At 42.9% G+C, this 26624-nt stretch overlaps 1 protein-coding gene across 6 annotated transcripts in view; it reads right to left on the reverse strand.

Annotated features, from left to right (window-relative positions):
- Nucleotides 1–176: 176 nt before the first annotated feature.
- tanc2b (tetratricopeptide repeat, ankyrin repeat and coiled-coil containing 2b) overlaps nt 177–26624 on the reverse strand; it is a 175401-nt gene continuing 148953 nt past the window's right edge. For 4 of the 6 annotated variants that reach the window (XM_074663942.1, XM_074663943.1, XM_074663940.1 and 1 more), the window contains 21 exons: nt 24731–25012; nt 24499–24623; nt 22691–22922; nt 22367–22536; nt 21661–21939; nt 20196–20363; nt 17638–17798; nt 17058–17166; nt 16830–16952; nt 16422–16658; nt 15386–15595; nt 15117–15210; nt 11627–11760; nt 11419–11542; nt 10547–10722; nt 8624–8756; nt 7765–7794; nt 6400–6491; nt 6112–6258; nt 5230–5330; nt 177–5121 (listed from right to left, as the gene is read on the reverse strand). In XM_074663942.1, the coding sequence (XP_074520043.1) occupies nt 3051–5121; nt 5230–5330; nt 6112–6258; nt 6400–6491; nt 7765–7794; nt 8624–8756; nt 10547–10722; nt 11419–11542; nt 11627–11760; nt 15117–15210; nt 15386–15595; nt 16422–16658; nt 16830–16952; nt 17058–17166; nt 17638–17798; nt 20196–20363; nt 21661–21939; nt 22367–22536; nt 22691–22922; nt 24499–24623; nt 24731–25012 (5198 nt within the window). In that variant the 3' untranslated portion in view covers nt 177–3050. The remainder of the gene's footprint in view (nt 5122–5229; nt 5331–6111; nt 6259–6399; nt 6492–7764; nt 7795–8623; nt 8757–10546; nt 10723–11418; nt 11543–11626; nt 11761–15116; nt 15211–15385; nt 15596–16421; nt 16659–16829; nt 16953–17057; nt 17167–17637; nt 17799–20195; nt 20364–21660; nt 21940–22366; nt 22537–22690; nt 22923–24498; nt 24624–24730; nt 25013–26624) is intronic. The other 2 variants (XM_074663941.1, XM_074663939.1) reach the window with 1 other exon arrangement.

The raw sequence follows: 26624 nt of genomic DNA on the forward strand, positions 1-26624 counted from the left end.
TGTTTTGGACCAACTATTTGTAGAAAATAAACAATCTTGAGTTTTCTGCTTCAGTGAATAAATGACTGACATGCAGGGCGTGTTTCAGTTGTAACCATTTATAAATATGTTCTTTTTTTCCAATACATAGGTTCGACTGTACAGATTACAATCAGGTATCATGAGATAAAAACACATTCTTTTTTATTGTTTTTAATTAAACTTTTATCACAGCGATCTGAAAGCTCACATTTACAGACAAGAGAACTCTGCTCAGCAAGCAAACACATTAAAAGAAAAGAAAAGAACCTTTCGCTTTTCGCCTGGTGAGGTTTGAAGGAAAACGATAAGGATAGTTCAGGGCTAGCGGTCTCCTTATCATCGTATCACACACACCAGAGCCAGAACACTGCTATACATGTTTCTGCTTGAGCTCATGGAAAGAATAGAACATGCATCAGACTATTTACAGCAAACTAATATACACACACAGCTGAAACCATACACCCTCTTGTTTAAATTAAGTATAGTACAGTTTATACCTTCATTTCTGTAAAGATAAGCAGGGCATCTCTCTGGGGGCAGATGAAACAGGAGGATTTATCGCTATTTAGATATTCTTTAGCAGAGAAATCAAAATAAAATGTTACAGACAAATGGTCCATAACTTTCCCACACATATAGAAACAACTTGAATATTCCCATTTTTACTTTCTATGACATCCTAACTCAAAATATGGAGCTTCTCAGGACTGAAACCTCAGTTAACCTTTATTTTTTTGCAGTAGATTTTACTTTATTTTAACATGTGTGCAACACCAGTGGATTAGACTGGTTAATTTAGAGTTAAAGTACTTCTATGGATATTCTTTTTATGATGTAGAACAATTAAATATGATCTATTGAACCCGCGTTGGACTGTGAGGAATATCTTGAGTCAGTATTTACATCTTGTGCTAGAAAGTCTATACATCTTCACCAGTTGAAAAACATTGTTTGCTCTTTATGTTGTCATTCATCACTGCTTTGTAAATCATAGATTATTCTCATGATAGTCTGACTGATCACACACCCACTTTCTCCAAACCCAACAATCGTCACAACAAAGTAAGTAAAAATACATAAAGTGCACCCTTAGTTAAGAACTTAACAGGCATTTTTAGTGCAGAAGTGGAGGAATCTAAATGCATCGTGGGTAAAAAGAAAGGACACAAACCAAAGCAGGAGAAAGGGGGACGTCTGGAACAGTGGTCGTGTCTGCATTTGCTTGCTTTTAATGGCTGAGCACTGTCCACGTTAATCCATCACTACTCCCTCTGAGGAACATACAGTGTCTTTGTGTACTGAGGAGAGATGAAGATCAACTTTGAGTCAACAATCACCAAAAACTGTTTGTTTTTATCACTACACCAGAGTTATTCTCTTTAAGATGAATTAATACTGAAAGAAAGAAAAGATGAGTTTGTTTACGGCAGCAGATGTATGAGTTCGGCAGAACAAACGTGCGTCTGTAGAAATACAGTGACTAATGTGTTGAATTTAATGTTACATTTCATATTTTAGTTAACAGGGAGTTGGTCTAATATGTCAATAAAGGTGGATAATGCAGCTTGAGAGCATTTCTAATGCTAGAAAAATGCTAATTTATGAATCTAAACCACAGACATGACAGAGTTGGATCTTTTTTTTGATAGCTGTTTATAGCTGAATTCCTTAAAGGTGCATACATGCACTCCGTATTCTTTTTTTTCCTTCTTCAAGCTCAACAGGATGGGCCTTTTGACCATAAGTGTTAGGGAGAAAGGATTTTTTTTCTTACTCAGTTCAGGACGTAAAGTTTTCCAGTCAGTGGGTGAATTTGAGACTGAATTGCAGATATTTGATGAAGCTTTCTATTTGTATCTTGTTCAAACATGAAGCTCATAACACTCTTTGTAAGAGCTGTAATTTATGGTGGGCTGGTCAAAGCTAAATTTGTACCTGAATCAATGAACTTCCTTCAATGTCACTCTGTGTTCTTAATCACTGAACATTAAATACTTCTAGATTTTCAAGTACTGGTCAAAAAAGGGGGGAAAAACAACTTTTTAGAGATGTTACTGTGGACTGTGGCTGCACAGTGGTGCAGGGTTAAGTGCTGCTGCCTCTAAGCAATAAGGTTTCTGGTTTGATTCCCTGCATGCATGGCTTCCTTCAGGATCCACCAGCAACCACCTGCCGTCTGAAAAATCACGCAGGCTGCTCCAGCCCCTCATGGCTGAGAACAACATGAGCAGCATAGAGAAAGGATGGGTGTTTAAGTTTTCTCTAATGTTAAACAGAAAAACAGCGATTAAACCAGAGAAGAAAAGAGTTCAGCATTGAAAGCGATAAAGAATAACATAATCTGATTCATTTTGACTCAGCAGAGGTAATTATTTCATCCAAAATTGGTCCCTCTCTCCTCACCCTGATCAGTTTTCACATCCATATGACACAAAGGCAGGGTTAACAGAATACAATTCAAACGCAAACTATGTTCTGTCTCATCTCTATGTACAATATATAACTTAATTATAAATATTGTCATTTTTCTCTAAGTACTGAGTTGTTGAGCTGTTTGTATTTTCTGAGCAATGTACAGTATTGAACATATAATATTGTATTACATAGAATAGAGCCTACAAGCAACCTTGGTTAAGAGCACACTTTGAAAGAACAGAAGATGGATACAGAGTCCACGAGTAGAGTCCGATGATTACTTCCTGTCCCACCGGTTGTGTTCACCTGTGGGAGCTTTGTGCCTCGCAACGTTTTGGAAGTGCACTGGTCTTTGATTCAGAACGTAGGAACCTTCTGTTCTCCTCCCTGTGTGCAGATTATGATAATGAAATAATGGTTCTCTTTGTTTTTTAAAGATAAAGTCTAATACCCTAAGTGTCTGTGTGAGCCGGCTGTGTGGTCCCTCTCGCTGTCCGTCTCTCTTGAGTTCTTTCAGAGAAGTCTGTGTCACACACAGCTTAAGCTAAATATTTTTCTCTTCTCACTCTAAACCACAAACTGAGTCCAACCGACCAATCACAGACCGGCCATCACACATTCGACTCCACAAAAGGTCTCTTTGGTTTGATGGGGGAGGTGGGGCCTTGGGTCCGGGAGTCACGTGAAAGCTGGCGGTACATGTTGTCCTGGTAAGCCTGTGCCACGGGCAGAGTCCTAGCCACCTTCACGTCCGGGTATGTGGGCACCTGGCTGACCCGCTCCATGACGTCCCCTCCGCCGCGGGAGCCGTTGGCCAGCTTGCCTAGCGAGGGAGGCTGGGTTTGGGTGTAGTAGTCCTCTTCCAACAGGTGTCCGTTTTGGGCGTTGTTCGTCTTGTTGTAGTAGGCGATGTTGCCCAGTGAGGCGGGGGGGCTGTAGGTGGAGCCTTGCTGGACGAGCTGGCCGGGGGAGGTGGGGCTGATTGCGGAGTCCATGGACGTCATGGCCCTGGACCGCGTGGGCTGGTGCAGGTACTGCTGAGTCCGCGCGGTCTTGTCTATGATGCCCATGAAAGGGGTGTTCCTGGAGCGGGTGGTCTCACCTTGATACAGCCCACCGCCACCCTGAGAGGGAGAGATGGGGGAAATGTCATCACAGGAGCGCTCATATGTCGCCTGCAGGGGAATCTCCATCTGCTGGATGGATGAAGACGGCCTGAAGCCCGGCGCTAAGTTTGTGGTGGATCCAGTAGAGATGTTGTTACTAGACGGGGAGAACCGAAGGCCGACGCTCTGAGAGTGGATGAGGGGCCGGGGGGTGGGCACATGCTGCTTCATCTCAGTCGTGTTGGCACTGACAGGCCGCCGCACCATATGGGGGATTTCTGGAGAACCCAGCTGGCAGGGGGGCATGGCGTTGGCTCGTTCCAGGACATGTTCAGAAACTGGGTAGTAGGCTGCGGACTGGCTGCGGCTGATCTGAGGGGTCTGGCTGTAACGAATGCCCCCCGGGCCCCCACTGCTGGCGCGGTAGGCAGAGGAGGGGCGCTGGGGTAGCTCGTCCTTCAACAGGCTGGACTCCATAACCCCTCCTCGGCCGCCGTGCTGACAGAGGGCCCCAGAGCTGAGGCTAGCCTGGGGCATGGACCGCCCATCCAGGGAGGGCTGGTACACCAAACGGCTCTCCACGTCCACGGATCCTCCTTGGTAGCGCCCGCCCATCGAGTGTCCCATGGGGCTCCCGTACATACTGTTGCTCATCACGTTGCTGGGCTGGTTTGTGCGGACGATCTGGGCGATGGACGGCTGCAGACGGAGGCCTTGGGCTTGGTGGTGCTGCGAGGACAGAGAGGGTTGTGAGCTGAGCTGGAATGATCTCTGGCTGCTCATCTTGGAGAGGGGGGACTTGGGTCGACCGGGGTGCTGTTCAGTCTGGTATCGAACAGGAGACCCAGACTGAGACCTGTACAGACAAACACTCTCCAGCGGTGGACTGGCTCTGTACTGAGCTGCCCGGCGTAGAGGAGAAGGTGGCGGACTCTGGTGATCCATCCCCTGACCTCCTGAGCCAAGGGGAGGCGAGCTGAAGCCGTAGGACTGCTGGTGCACAGGGGAGGTGTTGGGGGGACTGTGGTGGTAGTGGGAGTTTTGGTGTGTTGGGGAGAGGGAGGGAGACGTCGGCTGGTATGACCCTCGGGTCGGGGAGGACATGGAGGAGGATGTAGGGTGATACTCATAGGGCTGACCCATCGGAGAACCTCCAGCTAGGTAGATCTGGTCTGGATGTGTGGGGGACAGTGGGGGGCTCTGGATGATGGGGAGGCTGGTAGGATTGGCAAGACCTTCAGGTGGAGGCAGACCCACTGACATGGCCTCCAGCTCCTGCTCCAGGTAGTCCTCATCCTCAAAGAGATCTTGAACTGGCTCCATGTCCTCCAGCCGGGGCTCTGGGGGAGGGGGGAGAGGCATGGACAGGGACAAGGACAGGGACTCCTCATCTTCAGGGGGAGGCGTAGGAGGAGGGGAGGGGGGAGGCTCCAGCTCCAGGTCCTGCTGCTGGTGCTCCTCCTGGTTGAGCTGATGACTCTCCTCCTTCACCCTCTGGAGCAGCCGCTGGATCTCGCGGTTGTTGGGGCACTGCTTTATGGCTTCATTCAGGTCCTCTAAGGCCTCAGGAAATTGTCTGAAAATTGAAAAGTCAAGACAATCTTTAGGAGGAAATTTAAAAAATGACTTCAAACAGACGAACACATCAATATGTGAATGAATAGAGTAAAGCTTTTCGGCGTACCTGCTGCTACGCTTGGCACGTGCCCTGGCATAGTATGCCTCGAATGATTTTGGTTTCAGTTCTAGTGCCTTTGTAGCAAATTCCTCAGCCATCCCAAAGTCCTGGAGGGGTTAAAGAGAAGAGCACACAATTAAAACTACAAATCAAACCAGGAAATACTACAAAGAGCACTTCCTGTGAATGATTAGCTGCTAAACATGTGAAATCTGGCAAATTTTCAAGAAATGTTCAAAATGGAATAAGGAAGAAGTGATTAAAATTTTAGAGGTAATCTGGATCACCATCAGGATCCAGGATTTTTTTTAAAGATTCTTTATCATTGTGAGATAGAGCTGTTTTCACCATTTGTGTATATAACTCCATGATAAATGGTCGGATTGCTTTGCAAAATAATAAAAAACAAGGTCACCATAATTTCTGACAGATGTAAAAGTAAGATCCAGATCCTGCGAGTTTTCTGGATATCAAGATCCAGAATACTAAATATGTCCTTGGTCATCATAATTTTCAACACTGTACAAACCTTCAACTAACACCAAATTGTTGCAGACAGTCTGCTGAAAGGGAGTATAACATTAAAGTAGGACGTAAGTGTTGCATGACAATCACAATATGCTTGGCGGAGGTCTGCACTCTCTGAGTGCTTTTCTAGTTTTATGATGTGAATCCTTGGCATAGAAAGTTTTAAAAAGTAGATTTATAAGAAAATAGAAAAAAACTAGACCCTAAGAATGTCTTTTATTCTTTTTTTCCTGCTTATTTATAAATTTCAGTTTGTTTCATTCAAGGCCAAAAACTCCTCACAGGAGCTTTAAAAAAGGTAATACTGCATTGAAGTGCTTTAATCCTTGACATTCCAGCGTTTCTTTTTGGTTTACTTACATTCATTTTCCTCCGACATCGAGACAGATTGAGGAAAAGTGATACTTTGAGTTCCCTGAACGTCTTGAGATCCTCGCTGAAGCCTTCACGTGGAAACTTTTTGAGGGCATACTGATAACGCTGCGCTGCCTCCTTCACCTTCCCCTTCTGTTGAAACAAACAAAAGCGTCTTGTTGGTATATTCTTACGTATTGGTTTTAAAAGGTTTTTTCCTATCATAGATTTATCTTGACTTCAGTTTTGAAATCTAACTCTCTGATCTAATTCCTCAGGGCCTTGTCGTCTCACCTTGTAGAAGCCGTCCCCCTCCTCGATGAGCTTGCTGAGTAAGATGATCATGATGTCGGGTTTGGAGGTGGCCATGGCCCATGTGGCTGGACCTGGGTGACACAGGAAGGAGCAGATGAAAAAAAAAACACGCAGTGAGAACGACACACAGTAATAAGGAGACGAGGAGGGAGCGACTGGGAGTCACACTACACACACACACAACATTAATAACAGGGATGAGGACAACAGTCAAAATGAGGGATGGAGGATAAGAGACAGGCAATCCACTGCAGAGGAGAGATTACAGAAATCTGCTCTAAAACCTGGAGAACACGGGGACATCAGACCTGGGTCAAATACCTAATGAGTTTATTTTAATCCTCCTGGGAGTTCCTCTGATTTGGCACGTTTTGTTCTCAAACGTTTGGAAAAGATTAACTGTGAAGATTTTCTGCTAATTTGTTTTGGTCGAGGAAAACCCGGAGGAGAAGAGGGACACGAAGAAATTGATTAAAACCTGCTAGATCTTTTCATACAGACACATTTCTGCCCTGTCAAGAAGTGCAGGTGTACAGGTGGCTGTCGTGTATACTCTTTGATTTGCAGAGGATTTTGTTTTACTTCAAATGTTTTCTGCAAAAAAACTCAGACTCAAAAAAAGGCACTAGATTCCTGCACAATGCTTCAGAAACTACAATTACCCAGAATGCCTGAATTTGTGTCTTTAATCTGCGCAACAGCAATCCTTGACACACGTACACACAACAGAGATGAACAGGAGGGGATCTTGCACAAGGAGACACAGGAGCAGGTACAGTTAACAAAAAGAGGCAAGCAGGAAGGAGATAACAGAGCTCTGCAGGCGCTAGCTGTCCTCTGAGCTGGTGGGTGGTGGAGGTGGAGGTGTGGGGGGGAGGAATGCTGCTGACTGGCCTAGCTGACAGTGAGGAAACGTCTGGAAGATGAACGATGCACAGCGCAGAGGTTTGTGGCCTCAGTCTGTGGTGGCGGTGGCACAGAGGAATTACAAATACATGCATTTTTTTTTCTTCTGCTAAATCACGACCACGCAAAGTGTCACTGAGGGCTCCCCCGTCATGCATCTGTGGGATGGAGAGTCGACACCTCGGTACGACGTCACAGGCTGGAGGCCGGGCATGCTGTCATTAACCATTTGGACGTTAGCATCTACCTCTAGGGAAATCCGACTGCATCACTGTCAGTGCTAATACCTCTTGCATGTTATTTATTTGTCAGTTTGAGGAGGTTTTTGGGAAGCTAAGCTGGCCTGCCGACACTAAGGACGACACAGACAACACAGAGAGAGGAGATAGAGCTGTCAAAATGCCTGGTGGGGTGAGAAGTCGACAGCCTTGGCTTTACCTCGGGGCCGACTGGGCAGCGTCTGACATCCTGGGGCCGGAGAGAGAGGCGGGGATATTGGGTGAGGAGGGGGGAAGGAAAAGGAGGAGGGAGGAGGAGGTTATGAGCAAGGAAAGGAGTGTTAGTGGGAGGGAGGGAAGGGGCAGAGTTGCCAGAGAAAACAGCAAGAAGGTGAAAGAGGAAGAGAGGTGATGGCATCGGAGGAGGAGAGGTGAGAAAAAAGGAACACAAAAAAGCAGCAGTGAGAAGCGGAGATAAGTGCTTGAGCAAAATAAGGAGAAGAAACAGAAAACAGGTACCGAAAGGAAACACTGCAAGCGCTAATAACAACCTGTCTCTGAGCAGCAACCGCAGAAGAACAGAGAAAGAGCGTATGTTCGGGAGAGAAGGAGGAAGACGAACAGGCGCTGACAGAACATGACAGAGAGAAAGAGAAAGCAAAACAACAGCGGAGCAACAGTAGTACAATAAAAAGAAACACACATCAGAGCCAGGAATAGCTGAGGAGGAGCAGCACGATGCAGCAGTGGAGGGGGCGAGCGGCGTACAGTAGCAGGAAGTGGTTTAAAGCTACATGGAGACAAACCTGAATCCATGGCTCAGTGCAGTAAAATGCTACAGCGCTCTTTAACGACCAGCAGGAAGTGTACACCAAAGAGCATTTTCCATCTTTGGATTCTCCGTTCACTCATGCAGCTCATGCTCCAATGCACGACCTTTTTCCAAATACGATCTCACGTCTTATCTCATTTCACAGCAGGCACATAACCTTTTTATTACGGCGCTACGAGATTCTGCACATGAAGAGGTCCTCCGTGAGCTAAATCCACCACTCTGCACTGCATCGTAACCCTCTTACCTATCTTGGCTCCTTTCTTGAGCAGGGCGACCACCACCGAAGTGTTCCTGCAGCCCACCGCCCTGTCGAGGGGACGCATCCCACTGTAGTCTACGTGCTCTATCATGGCCCCGTGGTCCACCAAGAACTGGACCTGAGGGATGGAGAAATCAGAAGCTTTTTAACAGCTGTGAAATACCTTAATCGTCTGCCTCAGACTCGAGTTAAAATCCCTTTCTCACATTAAAAGATGTGCTAGATTTCTGACAGGAACTGGCTCTTAAAGGAAACTTCTGATGCCAGCTGCTGGTGCTTGACAGCGTGATGTTCACACATTTGAGTAGGGATGCACGATATTGGATTTTTTGCCAATATCTTAAAACTAGCGTACAGTATTATGGTGCTTACGCTCAAAATGATACAAAAAGGTTCATCCTTCTTAAAGCTTAACTGATCCTCTCCCTGAGACAATCATAACATTACCCACAACCAGGGTTTTGCAATTTCACAATTGACAGAGTAAGTAAAAAAATAAAACTCTATTCACTGGGAACATGAGAAATGAAAACTATAATGAAAATGAAGCTGTACAACAACTGAATGTAAATCAAATAAACTGCTTAGTACTCAGACCCAGACTCTGCCTAGATTAGTCAGCTTCATATACCTTATCTGGTAGGCATCTATTCAAGGAAGCAGTGTCTCATCATTTATCGGTTTATTACATTGGTGGGTATTGAGGTGTTGGTTGATGTCTGACCTTTTAATTTTAAGCCAATATCGGCCGATACCGATAATGTGCCGATAGCAATACTAACAAATCAAAACGAAAAACTCCTCGTAAACATGTTTCAGGGCCTCAGAAGAAACTCCAGAATCTTTTTGTTTGCCTTTTTATATCTTAAATACTTTTACTTCTTAATTTTCATGTCCTAACATTATTTTTTAAAACATTAAGGGTACAGATGGCCTAGAGCAGTGGTTCCCAAACTTTTCAGGCCGGGCTCCCCCTTTTACCTCTCGACTTAGCTGACGCACCCCGAATGCCCGAAGCATAAAAAAGAAAAGGTGTAGTCTTTATAGCCACATATACAGTATCAAGTTCAATAAAAAAGGCTACTGTTGACACAGAACAGAATGTACAATAAGATGCCTAATGATCTCTCACATTAGAAATGGTGGGGAGAATACAGTAAGTAACAATATGATAATGACAATAATAACATCTAAAAGTCAAGTAGGGTCACCGAGCCTTGAATAGCAGTCAATTCTATGTAACAAAAAAACCAACATTTAAATATTAAAACTGTTAACCCCCATTAAAAAGTTTTTAAATTATTTATCTAATTGTTTATGTATTTATTTATTGACACAATATCAATAAATAATGATGCTCTGCTGCCAGTACACTTTGGTTGCGCAGCCCCTAGCAGCAGCTCACGCCCCTGGCCTAGAGGTCTAGGTTGCCTGTGGCCTGTTTACCACATCATTCCCTACTACTCTCGCCTTGTTTCCTTCTCTACCCACTGTCCTCTTCACTCTCTGATTAAACCCATAGGAAGCCCCCAAAAAAACTTATAAAAAAACCCCCTGAGCATTGTTATCATATCCAAACTGGAACAAACAGCTATTTACCTTGATTCTGTTTCCACCCAAGGTGAGAATAAGCTTAATCAAGCTTCTCTGACACTAACATCGAAGGCTTGTTTGTGATGCACCCATATTAGGTGTCTGTCTGGAATAGGGATGATCTAAAGATCCAAATTTCATAGCTTTGTAATTCTTACAGAGCGACAAGTCTAAAGGTGATAAAATACTCAAAAAACTGTCAAAACTGACACAGATCACAGAGAAATAACGTCAAAGTGTATGTATAAGTGTGGCTAACGCTACCAGAGCTAGCACCAACAGCTTTCAGCTCTCCGTTTGTGTTTTCCCACTTACCACTTCAGAGTCACCGTAAAAAGCAGCCAGGTCGAGGGGCGTGCGTCCGTTCTTGTCTGCGTGGTCGGTGGCCGCTCCGCTCTCCACCAGGCAGCGCACGACGGGTAAGTGACCTTTGAGACAGGCCCAGCTCAGAGCGGTCAGACCCTCTTTATCCATCAGGGACAGAGAGGCTCCTGGGAAAACAAAAAAGCATCATTGAGACTCATTTAATTCCCCTAATCTGCATACTGTTTTACAACTAACTGCTTAATCTGTCAAGAGTTTGATTTAATTTGTCTGTAATTATCATAAACAAAAATTAAAAACACCATAATCACACCTTTTCTCTTTTTGTTTGTGCGGTTTTGTATAAAGAAGACAAAAAATGAGCTCAAACACTACGACATAATGAGTCTTCTTGAGCTCACACATGATTTATTTCAGACACTTGTGAGATCATTTTCTGTTCCTCAGCGTTCACACACAGTTTCTCTCAGTGGCTGCATGGACACATCAAATCTGACTCTCCTGCACGTCCGTCAGGTTCGACTTTTGTGTGCACCCATTTCAAACGGGGGAAAAACACACAGAGGAATAGCTGTCAGGAAACCCAGAGAGCAGTGGCAGAGTGATTGGAGTTAAGAAGACGTGTTTAACAGAGCAATTCAAAAAGATGCCTGCATAAATCTCAGCTGCTGCCTCACACTGACCATTCACTGTCAGCCTGATTTATTTAATGCTGCTTCTTCATCACTGTCAGGCTCTGATAACCAAGTTTTAGAAATGTGCTTCAGTAAATCTCAATCTTTTTCTACTTCAGTCTTAGGAAAACTGTTTGAGACTTTATCTGATGGTCCAGCCCTATTAGGAGCCTTGTTTTAAAACCTTACCTTGAGCTAGTAAGAACTCCACGGTGTCCAGGTGTCCCTCTGAGGCCGCCATCATTAGAGGAGTTCGACCCTGTTTGTCAGGAAGGTTGACATCAGCTCCGTGTGTAAGGAGGAGATCCACGATCTGAAAACACAAACACAGAAACCATGACATCAAATACGATGTGTGTGTTTCATCTCAGAGTAAAAGGATCAGCTGACTGCTCACCTGCCAGTGTCCCTGTCGCACCGCGCTGAATAGCGGGACGATTCCTCTCCTGTTGGGCTGTGCGACGGCGGCTCCCTGCTCCAGTAAGAGACGACAGACCTCCAGCTTCCCCCGACCGGAGGCGGCGGTAAGAGCTGAACACAGAGAGAAAATATGATGGGTGAAAATCAGATTTTAGGGCAATTTTCTAAACAAACGCATGCTCTGTTGTGGGAGGAAGTGGGAGTGTCATTACTGAACAATTAGGAAGAGGTTTTTTTGGCCACCTGGGGGCAGCAGAACCATGTTTATATCATAAAATTGGTATGCAAATGCATCTTTTCCCCTCTGTTTTTATTGTCTTCCCACTCCTGAAGGGGAAATTAGTCTCCACGCTCATGGCTATCTGCTAAATTTAGAGTGACTTCTTGTTGCAGACAGCTTCTTCATTTCTATATTACTGTAACTCACCATGAAGCTTCATAGAGTTACTAGCAGAGGCTAATCTGGGTGATAATTCTCTGTAGATTCACAGCTATAAGCTCCTCTTTCATATCGTCAAATAAAAACATTAGAAGTGAAATAATCCACGCCCTAAGGGAGAAACAGCATTTCTGGGAATCATATTAAAGCCAGTCTTGAAGAGACGAGCTGAGATGGAGGGAGAAGAGGAGGTGATACCCTTGAGATCTTTTGTCGGAGCGAAGGCCTTTGAAAAGACTTCAGCTCAAATGTGATGATTATAACTGGAATAATTTAAGTGGAGGAGAAGCAGCCCCACGGGAATGACCTCAATTTCAACTTTAGCCCAATGAAAGAGAATTTTCCAGCCTGATCAGATTTTTTTTATTTCGCAATTAAACCTCAAAATGTTTTTTTTTAGGGAAAGCAAGGAGCATGACCTTCTGTTTGAGCGAAATTTAAACTGCACACATTTCAAATGAAACACCTGATATTCATCCTCTGAGCATAGCTGACCAACAGATCAGTCATTTCCAGGGTCTCATTTTCAGGGAATCAAAATATTTCTGTTTGACTTTTTCTTTTGACTTCTAAAGTGATCGCTTTTTCCTTTTTCAGCTGGATGACTCAGGATGTCATGGTTGGAGATGTTTGCTGGAGCACAGAAACGTCATGACTGCTGAAAATGTTGCTGTGTGAAATGTGCTACCCTGAAAAAACTTCATTTATTACTTAAAAATAAGGTCTGAATCACCTGTAATAGGTAAAAAATAAATCTGCAAAGGAAGTAAGAAAACTTACCAGGCCTTATTTTTGGCTTTTTATATCTAAAAGGGACTGTTTGTTTTAACTGAAACTCAACTGCATCTTTGTCCCAGAGTCATGCACACATGACATGATAACATGACTCTTAACAAGGCATGTGATTGTTTTAGAAATAAACTGAGATCGAATCTTCTTTTTAACTCTACTTTTCTGTGTATAAAAAACAACAACTTTTTACTGGATAAAAATGGCAAAGCAAGGTCTTTATCATCAGTTATGTATGTTGTTAGAAACATGACATCAAGCACAATTTGGCAGTTTGTACTCAAGATAGACAGATATAGAGTTTTCTGGGCCAATACCGATATTTGAAGCCGATATTAATTTGTAGTCAAAGTGCAAATATTGGTGTCAAATTGCACTGTTGATTGGCTGTTACCCAAGCCATGGCTCTGCTTGTAACCAATCAGATGGTACTGTGGGTGGGACAGTGCTGGGGACAGAGTAGTGACTGCAGACAGCGGAGTGGCTGTAACAGAGCCACAACAACACAGTTATAAATTTATTTCTTACCAGCCATCAGATTGAAAAAGAAGGCCGATGCCGATATGCCTCAAAATGCCAAATATTGGCCCCAATAATCAACCCGGCTGATAATTGGTCAATAGTTTGTGCTGTAGTTTAGTAGCTGGCTAAATTTTGCTCTTCTCACAACCCGGTGCTCTGAGACTTGTCTGTAACATGTAACGATAGTGAATCCTCAATATGTCCTAACAGCACTCATGTACCAAGCAGAGCTAACGTAGCTCACTCTTCATTTTATTGATAGACTCTTAAGTTTGAACAGACCACTGCAGAATAACTGCTGACTGTGGGCTGGAATAAACATTAGCATAAACAGGTGTTTTAGCCTTTAGCTTGTGTTTCATCACTCCCCTATTTAGCTTTATTTGCTTTTGTGTCCTTTTTCTGTTAGATAATTCAGCTCTTGTGTCCACCATCACTATAAAATTAATTACAGCAGAGAAAAGCACAGACCTCTCTCCTCACTGCTAAACTTTGTCAGCCGGTGTGGTGTTGTCATAGAGACTTCAATGTGCCATAAATCAATCCAGTTCCCAATCAGGAGGTTGGGAAACTGCATCTCCAAATAACCTTTATTGGGGCTGATAATCTCATTTTAAAGTGTGGATTACGATCAGGCATATATCCAGAAAAGAGACTGTTTATAAGATCACTTCAAAACTCCTCACAGGCACTGTAGCAAAAATGTCAAAGTTAATTGAGAAAGTGCTTCAGATATTTAACAGTTAATGGCTGCGTGCCTAGATTTGAGTCAAAAGAAACAAGTGGTTATAAAACCTGACACATGCATGAGTTAACATCATTTGCGTCTGATCTAAGAGATCTAACAGCAAGAGGATGAAAAGTTTCAGTTACTTTTGTGAATACTTCCAAATTGAAGAAAATTTCTGACCAAAGTAGAAAGATACAGATTCAGGCGTGGTTATATTCCACATCCCAGTCTCACAAATTCATTTAATGTTGCTGCTGGAAACAAAATCTGACTAAAAAGGATTAAAACTCAACATCACTGTATATCTGACTGTAGTCTGTTCTTTGAAGGAGCAGCACAGTGATCTTTAAGCCTCATGCTGATGTTATGCACACCCTCTCTGCCTCTGGCTGTATAATGTATTTTCAGTTGACCTCTCCTCTAAAACCGTGATCACAAATCATCCTCCAGAACAACTCTGATCCCCGATAAACACTGAACCCACAGCTGAAGGAGCTGCCGTCCCCTCTTCAGCTGACAGAGAGGAGCAGCGTTTCATGGCTGCAGCGGGGAGGAATAACAACCCTCTCAATAAGGTTCCACCGCTTTAGGTTACAATGATACATCACATTTCTCAACAGCCTGTCCGCTACGGGGCAATCAAATGAGTCATTTCTGAGCACCCTGGATCACATTCATCCCCTCCACCCCTCCTCTGTGTGAGCCCAGCCCTGTCTGTGCTCCAATGACACCACTGCACCGCCATCAGCATCTGACGCAGCAGCAGCAGCAAGCAGACACACAAGAGCGATCTCTCAGAGCCGCACTGCAGCGCTCTGCCTCTCAGAGAAACACTCCACACATAAAAACAGTCTCTTTACTCCAGGACGGTTCGTTTTCATCCGGGGATTTCAAAACCATGTGAACGATTAGACATTCACAGCTGTCTGTCAGCGCTGATGGAAGGTTTTTATTGATGTAATGTCTGGCTCCAGACGGTATTCCTACCTGTCTCCCCCCACAGGGTGTCAAAGTTATTGATCTGAGCGCGCTCCACCTCCTCTTCATCTTTCTCTGGCAGGTCCAGCAGGTAGGACACAATCTGATGGAGGATGAGATTGAAGATGACACAGATTAATGCGCAGGTTTAACGTCAATACACCGGATAGAAATGTCAAATCAAACACAACCACTTGTTACTGAGATTTAGCCCTCCCTTCAGAGAGGAATTTGATCGAAACGACTGAATTTGAGATGATTTGCATCATATTTCGTACCTCTGTGTATCCCATACTGGCTGCAGCGATGAGCGCCTGCTGGACGGCGTGGCTCTTGGTGAAGGATGCCTGTTGTTGGGTTTGTGGTGACTGCTGCTGCTGTGGACCAAGGCTCCAGTCACACTGGATGAGGAACTTTACCACGTCCATGTGACCCCTCAGGGCCGCATGAACCAGGGCACACTGGCTGTTTTTATCCAGGTGGTCCACCTATTAACAGGAGCAACAGATAAACAAACAGTGTGCAAAGATTAAAGAGGGAGTAGTGTGCTTTTTTTAGGTTTCTTAGCAGCTCAACATGATGTATATTTCAAAATATTTCCTTAAGTGGCGTTTTTGGAAACTCTTATTTCAGCCTCTGTCTGAAACATTTTTGTCTTGGCTACTGTGTCTTTAAGACTCCTCACTACGTAAACCCCCTATCCTCTGATTGGACAGCACTCTGGAGGCCTTTAAGGGGCAGACATTGATGCTTGAGGACAGTTAGGAGACCCTTATGCTATGATCATTTAAAATCTTGTGAAGATTTTGTTACTCTCTTGAAAAGATCTTGTGCTTAGGGATGGGTGCCAAATTAGGTACTTTTATAGGTACCGATCAAATTTAGGTACCTGAATGCATTTTTGTGACTGTGAGGGAGTGGAAGAGTAAGCGATTTTCCATGCTGAACATAAACACAGCATTGCAAGGTTATTTATTGAGTAATATATATGTTAAATTGAAAAAAAAATTACTGAGCATATTGATATTTTTTACTACATGAACATAAAAAAGTACCAAAAAATTGGTACCATTGAGTACTGGTACCGATTGCCAGGTACCGGGTATTCCTGCTGTATCATTTCAAATTTACAAGGTACCTATCCCTACCCATGCTATTTTCAAAACAGAGGGAGATTCAGGGATGTCTACAGCGTACAAGTATGTAGCGGTTTTAAAATCTACCCACATCCAGCATATCCATGTTTACAGTATAGAAAAGAAGTACACCCCCCTTTAATTTCAAGCACAAAACACCCAAGATCCCGCAAATCACCTTTGCTCTCTTGCGACACAGCGCCGTCACAATAGCCATGTGACCCCCAGCCGCAGCGTAGCCCAGAGGCGTGAGCCCACTTTCAGACGGAGCGTCCACAGAGGCGCCGAACTCAAGCAGCAGAGCCACCATGTCCATGTAGCCCAGGTGAGAGTGGACACACAGGATGGGAGCGTTGTTCAGCACCTCCGTTCGGTAGTTCACGTTGGCCCCGCCCATCATCAGCAGCCGGCTCACCTTGACGCACAAATGAAGACGTTAAAAGACAAAGCAGCAAATCGTGGCTTCAAATATTAAACCGCTCTGAGAGAGGGGAAACTTCTGTAAGGGGCAATTTGTGGAGAAGTCTGCTTCATTTGAAAAGCAGATCATATTGAAATATCCTTTAAGTGCGACTCGTCTCCGTACCTTGATGTTGGGAGTGTAGAGGTTTCGTAGAGAAGAAAGTGCAGCAGAAAGGCCCTCTGTGCTGTAGGATACCCACAGGCCTTGCAAGATAGATGAGGAAACCCCGACTTTCTTGCTGAGACCCTTGAACAGAGAGAGAGAAGGTGTAAATATTCATTACAGTGGAGCCAGACTGCAGCTGTGTGTGGGCGTCTGTCTGTGTGAGTGTGGAGACAAATAATGGTATACCTTGAAGATATGTGCTTTGAGGATGTGATGGCCCAGCTCAATCGTCTGCTGCCGGTTCAACTTGTTCTCCTGCCTGGAGAACCAGAAGGCCAGTAGCGTGTGACCGCTCCTGCAGAGAGCACAAACACATAGGATTATAAAACACCAGACTGACTCATTAGACACTGACACTCAGTGCAATTTGTAACATTCATACGACAGGAAATTACACATAACCTCCCCTCTTTCTTTATTACGTCAGTCGAGGTCAAAACCAGCTAAGGGTATCTGCAAAGTCTGTCCAGACATTTATGTGACGCAGCTTTAAAGGAACTATTTCATCTTGTATTCAAAGTCTGTGCCCTCACTTGTGCTGCCAACGAACTAAAAATCTACTTAACAAATAATTAAGACTTCATCCTGACTCATTAGAGCAGAGGATGCTGTGGAGGAAGAAGCATTTTATCATCTTTTGGCTGACTTGATACTAAAGGAGGTTTAATTAATTTGAGTTAAGGCTGAAGCATTTTGAACATTTTGAGTCTTGATTTTACTTTAACACAGCAGAGTGTGAACAATCACTGTCTCAACGACTCCTCACCTCGGATCACAGAGGAACTTTGTCTTTTCTCCCTCTTCCCTCCAGATGAGCCACTCTCTGAAGGACGGGTGCACGAACATCCTGGTACCGTCCCTTCTCTTCACCAGGAAGACTGACAGGTTGTCGACGCGTTGCTGGAAATCCTCCCAGTCCAGTGTGCCCTGCGGCGACAGACAGAGATGTGATTTGTTGAGAGCTGGTTGGTGAGGAAGTTATCTCTGCACAGAAAAACTCACTTAAGTACAGATTGTACTGAGCGTTACATCTTCATACTGATGGATAAAACATTTGATATTTAGAAATGTGTGAGCGACTGATTGAACAACACATGCTCTTTCCACTTTTGATCTTTGAAAACAAATTAGACATGCATGTCTTTATCCTCGTCAGTGCATAAAAATCAAGATGTTATTTTAATCAATTTGGAAAAACTTGAGAAACGTTAATATGAACGACTGAATGAGCAATAATCATCAAGCTTAAGACCCATATCAAAGATATTTTTAATGTTTCGCTCAAAAACTGATTTCATAAGCTTCACTGGGACTGACACACCAACCCACCAGCTGTCTTCAAGTTTTAGAGGCACAAAACAGCTTAGAGCGCCTGTGAGTAACTGTCATTTTGTGAAGGTTTTGGCGCCCCCTATGGACAAAATAATGCCTCCTGGTAAAGGCAGCTAAGGAAAATGCTAAGGGTGACAGTAGTCATAGGGGGCACCATTAAAAAATGTGGATGATAGAAATAAAAAGAAGGAATAATATTTTTCATGACTTTACATTAACTATTTTTTAATGTTATTCAGTCATGTTACAAAGAAATCCAACAAAACATGCCTTTAACCCAACAAACCGCCGGAAAGACAGAATTAATGTGTGTAATGTTATTTATTAGTTGCACAAGCAGCTATGCTAGCTTGTTACCGGTTGATAGGCACGTTGGACTTTGTAACTCCTAACTTCTTAACTTTCGCAGCAACATTAAAACCCGCAAAAAGGTATGCACTAACAAGCAGGGGCGTGTCCAGACTTTTCATACTGGGGTGCCTTGACCAGGACACTGACTCATGCAGGGCAAAATAAATAGCATTTATCTTTGCAGAAATACAGGATTAAAAGTAAAAAGATGTAACAAAAATAAATACATAATTATAATATAATATAATAAATTAATAGATAATAATAATAATAATAATAATAATAATAATAATAAAAAAACAATAATAATAATAAAATAATAATAATAATAGAATAAAAATAATGATAAATTATTATTATTTATAATAATAATAATAATAATAACAATAATAATAATAATAATAATAATAATAATAATAATAATAGAATAAAATCAAAGCATTGAAAAGAAATAATTTAAAACTAATATTTAGCTAAACAGTGCTGCAGCACACTAAAAATACTTTTTAGTGCTATTTAGTTATATTTTACAATTCAAAACATATAAAATTAATGCGTTCTCACTGATTGAGAAGTACATTTTCATAACTACCAGTAATCTATTTATGTTCCTTCATAACACAGCACATCTAATTCCTAACACCTAATTCCATTATTTATTACAATCACAAAATGTGGTATTGTCCAAAATAATTGCAGTTGCACAATATTGCCGAATGATGCAGCACTAATGCTGATTGGATAACATGTTCTCTTGTTATTTAAAGACAATTATGAAAACAATACTACTTGATTTCTTTTATTATTGTCAACAAATCGCCCATGGATGGTCAGCGTCTTAAAAAAAACTCACCTAGAGCACCTAGTGGTCTAGGTCAAGCTCCATGAGCTCGAACCCTCATTTATTTATTTAACCTCAATTTAACCAGGAAGATCCCATTGGGATTAAGAACCTCTTTTTCAAGGGAGTCCTGGCCAAGAGGCAGCAAAGTTACACAGTAAAATTATGGCAATTAAGAATCAAAAAATTATATCTCAATCCGTTTCTTTCTCTATCTGATTAAAGGCATGAAAAGCCTCATTGCATGGGACCGACTCTGGTTACCTCTGTCATGCACATTTCAGGTTGAGCTTTTGAGAAAGGAAATCTTGCCATGCAGTCACTTTGTGTTTAATAAAGTCCAAAGGTTAAAGACTTAAAGAGGCATTCCTTCTATCAATCCACATTTCAAACCCTGGTTCTGTTTGGGAAGCTGTAACAACAGGCATCAAAAATAAGCATGAGAAATGATCAGTCCTCTCTGTGTCTTGTTTAATACCGAGGTCATAAAGAGGCAAATATATCAATTGCACTTTGTTTTATAGCCACAAAAAACTCCTCATAGGAGTTTTTTTGTGTTTGTTTGTGATGAAAGAAGTCAGGATATTTAATCCGTTTCAGGAACATGTGGTAAGTTGCTGTTTAGTTTAGAACAAATCATCTATTCATCGACTTGGAGGAGGGAGAGACTTGAGGAAATAAAAACCTCTCAGTGAATCGCATATTTAAAAAAAATCCTCTTCAGACACTGAGCTTTAAAAGCCAGTGGTTTTTATACTCTTTTAAATCATGTGAAGGTGTTCCTACACTCTGTCTTTTACCTGCAGCGAGCCGGAGTTGATGGCCTGATAAATCTGCTCATCGGTCAGCGGATGAAGCGAGGCCACAGCCACGTTGAGCAGAGGAAGCGCCCGCTCGAACGATGACTGCGTGGGGAAGCGCATGTTGCACTGCAGCAGGTAAACCTCCGCCAGGTTCACTGGAACCACCTGAGGGAAAAACACAGAATGAGGATTGTTCGGCTGATTTGGATCAAGTCTACAGAGTATAAATAATGCAGCGTGTTTGTCTGTGGTCTTCCTCGGAGAGAAGAATGTAAATTTATCTGTTGTCATTTTTATGGAGTCTGGGAGCTCGGCTGAATACATGAAATTAAATGAATCTGGGGCTGCGAGATAAAATATTTCAATATAAAATGCATGCTAAAACAATCCGGCTGCATTATTTATCAACAAGGTGTTTGGCTCCGACTGTCAAAAAGCAGAACTTATGAAGCTGCTTTTACATAAACAATGTCAGAGTGCAGCTAAATTAAAAAATGAGGTGCCAGCGCCGCCTTTGGAAATTCTGCATGTTGGATGTGAATTGAGTTTTGTTTTTTAAAGTCTGACAGTTTAGTCTTTGGTTTAAACAAAATCATAAAGAGCTGCTCCACCTGGCTCCACCTAAATCTGAACAACTGTAAGGTGTGGGGTCTAGATTGAGCCTCATACATTGTTAGAGTCATTAAAAATCTGCCAAGTTAGCCGTCAGTGGATCCTCAACTGCAGGGGGACCACCGATGTACAGGAAACTATCACTTATACTGAAGCAAAAATTAAAGCAGGATTATTCAACAGACAAATTCAACAGATTTTTACTTAAAATGAAGAATAATGATACTTTTTCAATGTGTGGGGCCTGGTTTATCTTCCTGAATTCCAAGTATAAAGTCAGAGTTAGAGAAAGGTAGATTTTCTTTGGCCTGAATCCTCTTCAAAATAAAGCATTACACATTTTACTCCTTTCAACAAATACCTGTCCTTGACTCATTTTCAAAATAAAAGCATAGTGTGGAAACAAGAGGAGCTCTCTGCAGAAAAGGAAAATAGATCAGGCTTTTTTTTTTTTAAAGCACTCCAGAAGAGCTTTCACATCCTATTTTTCATGCTTTTGACATTAATTTATCTGATAGAGAGCCAAAACGAAGCTTGGAGCCAGCCCATGTGATGTCTACAATGTGGAAATTAAGGCAAGTTCAAGTTTTACTGAACCAAACTGAACCAGACCACATGGTAAAAAGCAAACCATTAGAGGCTAGATGGTTGACAGTTTCAATTTAGGCCAAGGAAGTTTGAGTTCAACCATAGATTTATAATTTTGAGGAACTGAAGCAAAGGCCGTAGTGAACTCTGACATTTTGGTTAAAGAGGAAGCATTTATTTTGGAAATATCATTTCACCCAGAACAGGGAAAGAGGAGTGTAAGCCAAACCCGAGAAAACCGCCCCAAACCAGATCCTCGTACCTTATAACTGGAGCTTTTTAGCACAAGGTAGCCCTTTTCGATGAGGTCAAAGGTGAGCTTGAGGTACAGGTAGGAGCCCTGGCTCAGGGCCTTGAGGTGGGCACTGAGCTTGCCGAAGGTGGTGTTGTCCATCTTGCCGTTGAGCGAGATGTTGTTCTGGATCTCGGGGCTGCTGTGGATGCGGTGCAGGATGTAGCCCTGCAGGTCCTGGTCGATGGCGTCATTCTCCTCCAGAGCGTCCAGAGAGATGCGGTGGAACGGCAGTGCGTTGGTGATCTCCTGAACAGTCAGAAACACTTTCGATGATCCATAGATATCTTCATAAATTTGATAACAGCCTACTTACTTAGTCACCTCAGGTAAAATGATTCATGTGAAGTTCAGAATAAACTCCATACAGACGATGACTAACTGGTCTACATCTTTCTCTCCCTCGTGAATGAAAGATAGAAGAGACAAAGAAAGCAGAGGTACAACAAAAAGATCTCTTCTTCTACTGTCCTCTGAGCTTCACAGAAATAAGGTCAAAGACAAAGAGAGGAGATCTATTCAGGAATAAAGTCATCCCTGCCAGCTGCTACAAAAATATGGATGTAAAACGCTCTTAGCTGGCAGCGCGAACAGAGAGGTCTTTTAAAATATATAAAACCTCGTGAATTTGATTAAATATGAAACAGCAGAGCGATTCAGAGAGTGTGTCCTCTACCTGCAGCGTGGTTCTGACTGTCACCACCAGTTTCAGCCAAGCAGGGAACTTGTTAATGGTTTTGGTGAGGAAGGACACGATGGTGTCTCCGTAGTCCGGCTTGTGGAACTCAGCTTCATTCAGACCGTCGATGAGGATGATGAGGTCCTCCTCTGAGTTGATTTTCCTTTCTGGAAACATAAATGATAGACTGAGCTTAGAAACTCTCTTACTAAGAGGCTCTTTTTCATCACAGATGGGAACATGAGGTTGTTTTACTTTTTAAATCAAAAGAAAAAAAATCAGACTTTGATGATCTTGTGGCACAAAAAATACTTCTTTTACCTTTGTAAAGTGCATCCAGAGGCTCCAGGACCCCCCTCCTGAAGGCAGCCAGGGGGTCCTGAACACAGGAGCGCAGACTCAGGATGCTCTGTAGGTGTGGCTCCCTCAGCAGCTGCTCCCTGTAGGCAACGAGGTGCGGCGAGCGGCACAGCAAAGCCGCCACATTGTGCACAAACTCCGGCACCAGGCAGGTGTAGGCGTTATCTGCCTGGCAGTAATGGTATGCCACCACCTGGGGGCGACAGAGAGCAAGGAGAAGATTGTAGCCAGGTCACTCAGAGAGGAACATGAAAGGTGAACACTTCCTAACCAACCTTTAGGGATTTTACTGGAAGTCACACAACACATCTTTAAAAACAACTTTTCCTTGGACTCAGAGCCAGCTCTCCTCGCGTCTGCTTCGGCTACAACTCATCTGGGATTGAGTCAACTTCATGGTGAATGATTGCGGTATAATGAAACATAATACTTCTCGTTTCGCTGCACGGTTTCAGCTATTAATAATTCATCTCTTCCGGCTGCCAAGAGAGACGGATTCGAGGTTAGCTCATGCATGCTCATATGTTGGATGATTGTGGCACAAAGGAGTCAAGTGTTTAACTCTGAAATTTCACGGCCTTGTACTTGTAACATGCTTAGTAAATGATTGATTGAGCGGATGAATGAAAAGTTAATGCAGGGGTATTAAAGTGGGATCAGGAGAACGTGATAACAGGTGATTTTGGGAGGTTTTCAATAATATACCGACAGCAGGTGTGAGAAGACGCTCCTGGGGACTGAGCGATCACACCAGGTTTGATTCTTTTGAGGCAGGGGCAGCGATCAGAGGGCAGTGAGGGAAAGGGTATGGAAAACAAAAGACTAATCAAAATGAAATGCTAATTTTTTGGTCACATTGGAATAAAGGGCTTTAAAATAAGAGGGGTGAAAAAGGGAGTGAGCTCAATTATTAATGCACAGAGTTAACAAGATCTAATAGCTTGGCTGGGAAATGGCTTTCTGCAGGTATAAATATTTCATAAGGCTCCCTGGCAAAGTTGTTTTTTCTTTTTTAAACACATCTGCATAATGCATCAGGCTGGGACTGAGGATGCAGATGGCTTAGCAGCAGGGGAGGGGGGGACCGAGGTGCAAGAGGAGACGGAAAGAGGAGCTGCTTTCACACCTCGTACAGGTTTACATTGCAGACAGTTAAACCCTTCATAGAGCTGCTCAGAAAGCCAACATCCAACCAAAACAAGAGCCGCAAGTGGATTCAAACATCATAGTAAAACTGATGTCCTGGCTTGTCTTGAGTTACCTGAGGTGACGGAGGCTCGTGTGAGGTGTGAAGCTTGAAACTGTGTCACTTTAACAGCATTGGAGCTGTATCTGTGCTTTATTTTGATCTCTTAACTCACCTGTGCTGTCACTAATTGAAAAGTGAGGGCATAAAAAGGAACCGTTTCAGATCGCTGTGCAGTTTTTGATTACAGATAGACCGCGGCCAGAAAATTTCACACCTAACGACCAACAACAAGACATTTTTTTCCCGCTTTTAAATCATGTGTGAGTCTTTTACGGAGAGGAAATTGAAAGATAACACAATAAAATAAAAAGTGACCCTGTGAAAGACGCACAGGCAACTGAATACTTGGCTTTTATTTTGAAATTTTGATGAATAAAGGGATGGAGAGCCAGAAATGATCAGTAGTTTGAGCTAATGTTCTGGTAGCTGGATTTTTTCAACTAAACATCATAAAAACTGACCTTTTGGATCCAAAAAGTGTAAATGTGTGTGTGCTCATGGTCACAGGTGTGCCGTGTACCTGAGAGGCCAGCCTCCTCATGCCTTCTTCCTGACGCCGCCTCATCTCCGGGGTCCCAGGGCAGCTGCCTCCTCCCAGGGTGCCGTGAGTGGGCTGAGGCTGAGTGAGAGGAAGCCCCTCTCCATCTGGACACGAGACGGAGCAACATGCTCAGAAACATGGCGGCAAATGCAGCAGAGTGACATTTTAAAGCAAGATGATAAACATTTATTCATCTTTACTGGACTCTTACGTTTGGGTGAGGCCTGCGGGCTGTCGGAGGCGATCTGTCTCATGCGCGTGCCGTGGCAGCTCAGCGCCACCAAGCGAGAGATGATGGCGGTCTTGCCGAAGCCGATGTTCCCTACTACGGCCACGCCGCGGTTCGTGCTGGCGTTGGGGCTGTTGAGGTGGGCGTCGATCTCCTGGAAGAGCCACTCGCGGCCTGTGAAGACCGAGTCCATGGTGATGCTGGGCACCTCAAAGAGCAGAGGCTTGAGGGCGATGTCTTGAGGCCGATAGGGTGCAAAACGCACTGGAGACAGAGAATTCATACGTCATAAACAGCACGAAGACAAAGTTATCAACTTGTTGTTCTCTTTCTTGCGTTGAAATGTGCATGGTTACATAAACACACTATTCTACTTACAAAATAAGTGAGCAAACACACAAAACATCCAAACGTCTCAGCACAACCTTGTGTTATTATTGGCTTCAATGTGGTTGTGTTCTCTCATGATGATTTTTTTGTTTGGATGGAGAAGCTGCTTTAATTTGTCTGCATCATATATATTCTTGGATTACCTCTGATTTCATGTTTTACAGGTTTATAAATCAAATCTTGCCTCTTTTAGAGATTTTAAAGCAAGGGTAGGCAACTTTTTCCATGACTCGAGTCACTTTAAAATCCACTCATGCCCAAAGTGCCATTTTACTTCTATAATAAAATCAACAAAAGTTGATAGTAAAGTCTCCTTGAATGGTTTTCCATCTTAGCTATGCAGCGAAAATGCTATAACTCCCCTTTATTACCTGGCTTTTAACAGTACAGAAAGTTTTGAGTGTGTTGTTTTGTTTTGTAAACTTTGCTAATGCTGTTTTCATGTTTGGTCTTATATAGACGCTGCATGCTTGATGTCCTACATACCAAACTTTCACAGCAAAGACTGCACGTAGCTTGATCTTTAGCCATCTCTGGCAATAAATACACACTCTCTTGTCCAACTATGCTTGAAAGAATGACTGGAACTTGGTTTGTTTGCCATTTAAACACCGCTAAATGGATGCAATTGCGAGCTAGCAGACTGACCTCCCAACAGATTTGCGGTGATGCATTTACAGGACACAGTCATGCACTTGTAAAGTCCTGATTTAAATGTATTATTTAACATTATTTGTTCAAATTTTCCTTTATAGTATGCCCAATTTCTTGTGAAGTGTTGAATAAGAAAAAAAAAAACAGTTTTATTATCTGTTTATTTATTTATTTTATTTATTTATTCTGTCCTCTGCCTCATTGAAATTTTTTCTCTGTGTGCCAATATAAAAAGGCTCACGTACCAGCTACGGCACCCATACCTCAGGTTGCCTACCCCTGTTTTAAGGGGACAAAAATATAAGAAATGAAAGATTTTGATGGAATTTAAGAGCATTTTAAATCAGGGATTGATCAAGGATCAAAAAGTTCTGTCAGAAGTTATGTCACAGATGGATGCTTTTAAAAGGAAGTGCGATTTCTTGCCCCTTTAAATCCTCTGAGGTAGGTCACATTTAAGAACATTAAAGAGTAAATAAACTTTGATCCAACTTGAGGCTAAAGATAAAGAAGAAAAGTCCGGATTTTGTGAGTTCAAAAAGAAAGGACGACTTTAACAGCCCAAATCTGTCCACCCCAGTTTTGTTTTGTTGTTAAAAAATCATCTTCCTGTAGATTTCTCTCACTAGGGGGAGTCACTGAACTGAAGTCCTCCAGAGGTTGGGCATCTCTTCAGCACAACATATGGACCATTAAAGACTAATGAGGGGAAAATGAATCTGGTGTGAAGTTCTGAAGCTGTGTGATAAAATCAGCCGGTGTCTTCTCCTGGGTCCAGATTTCTCAAACTGATCAGAGCGTTGAGAATAAAAACATGCTGCTGTGTCTTAAC

Source organism: Halichoeres trimaculatus, unplaced genomic scaffold, assembly GCF_033239565.1.
Source record: "Halichoeres trimaculatus isolate MK-OKI-2021-1 unplaced genomic scaffold, fHalTri1.1 fHalTri1_scaffold_23, whole genome shotgun sequence".
In the NCBI taxonomy this organism is placed as follows: Eukaryota; Metazoa; Chordata; class Actinopteri; order Labriformes; family Labridae; genus Halichoeres; species Halichoeres trimaculatus.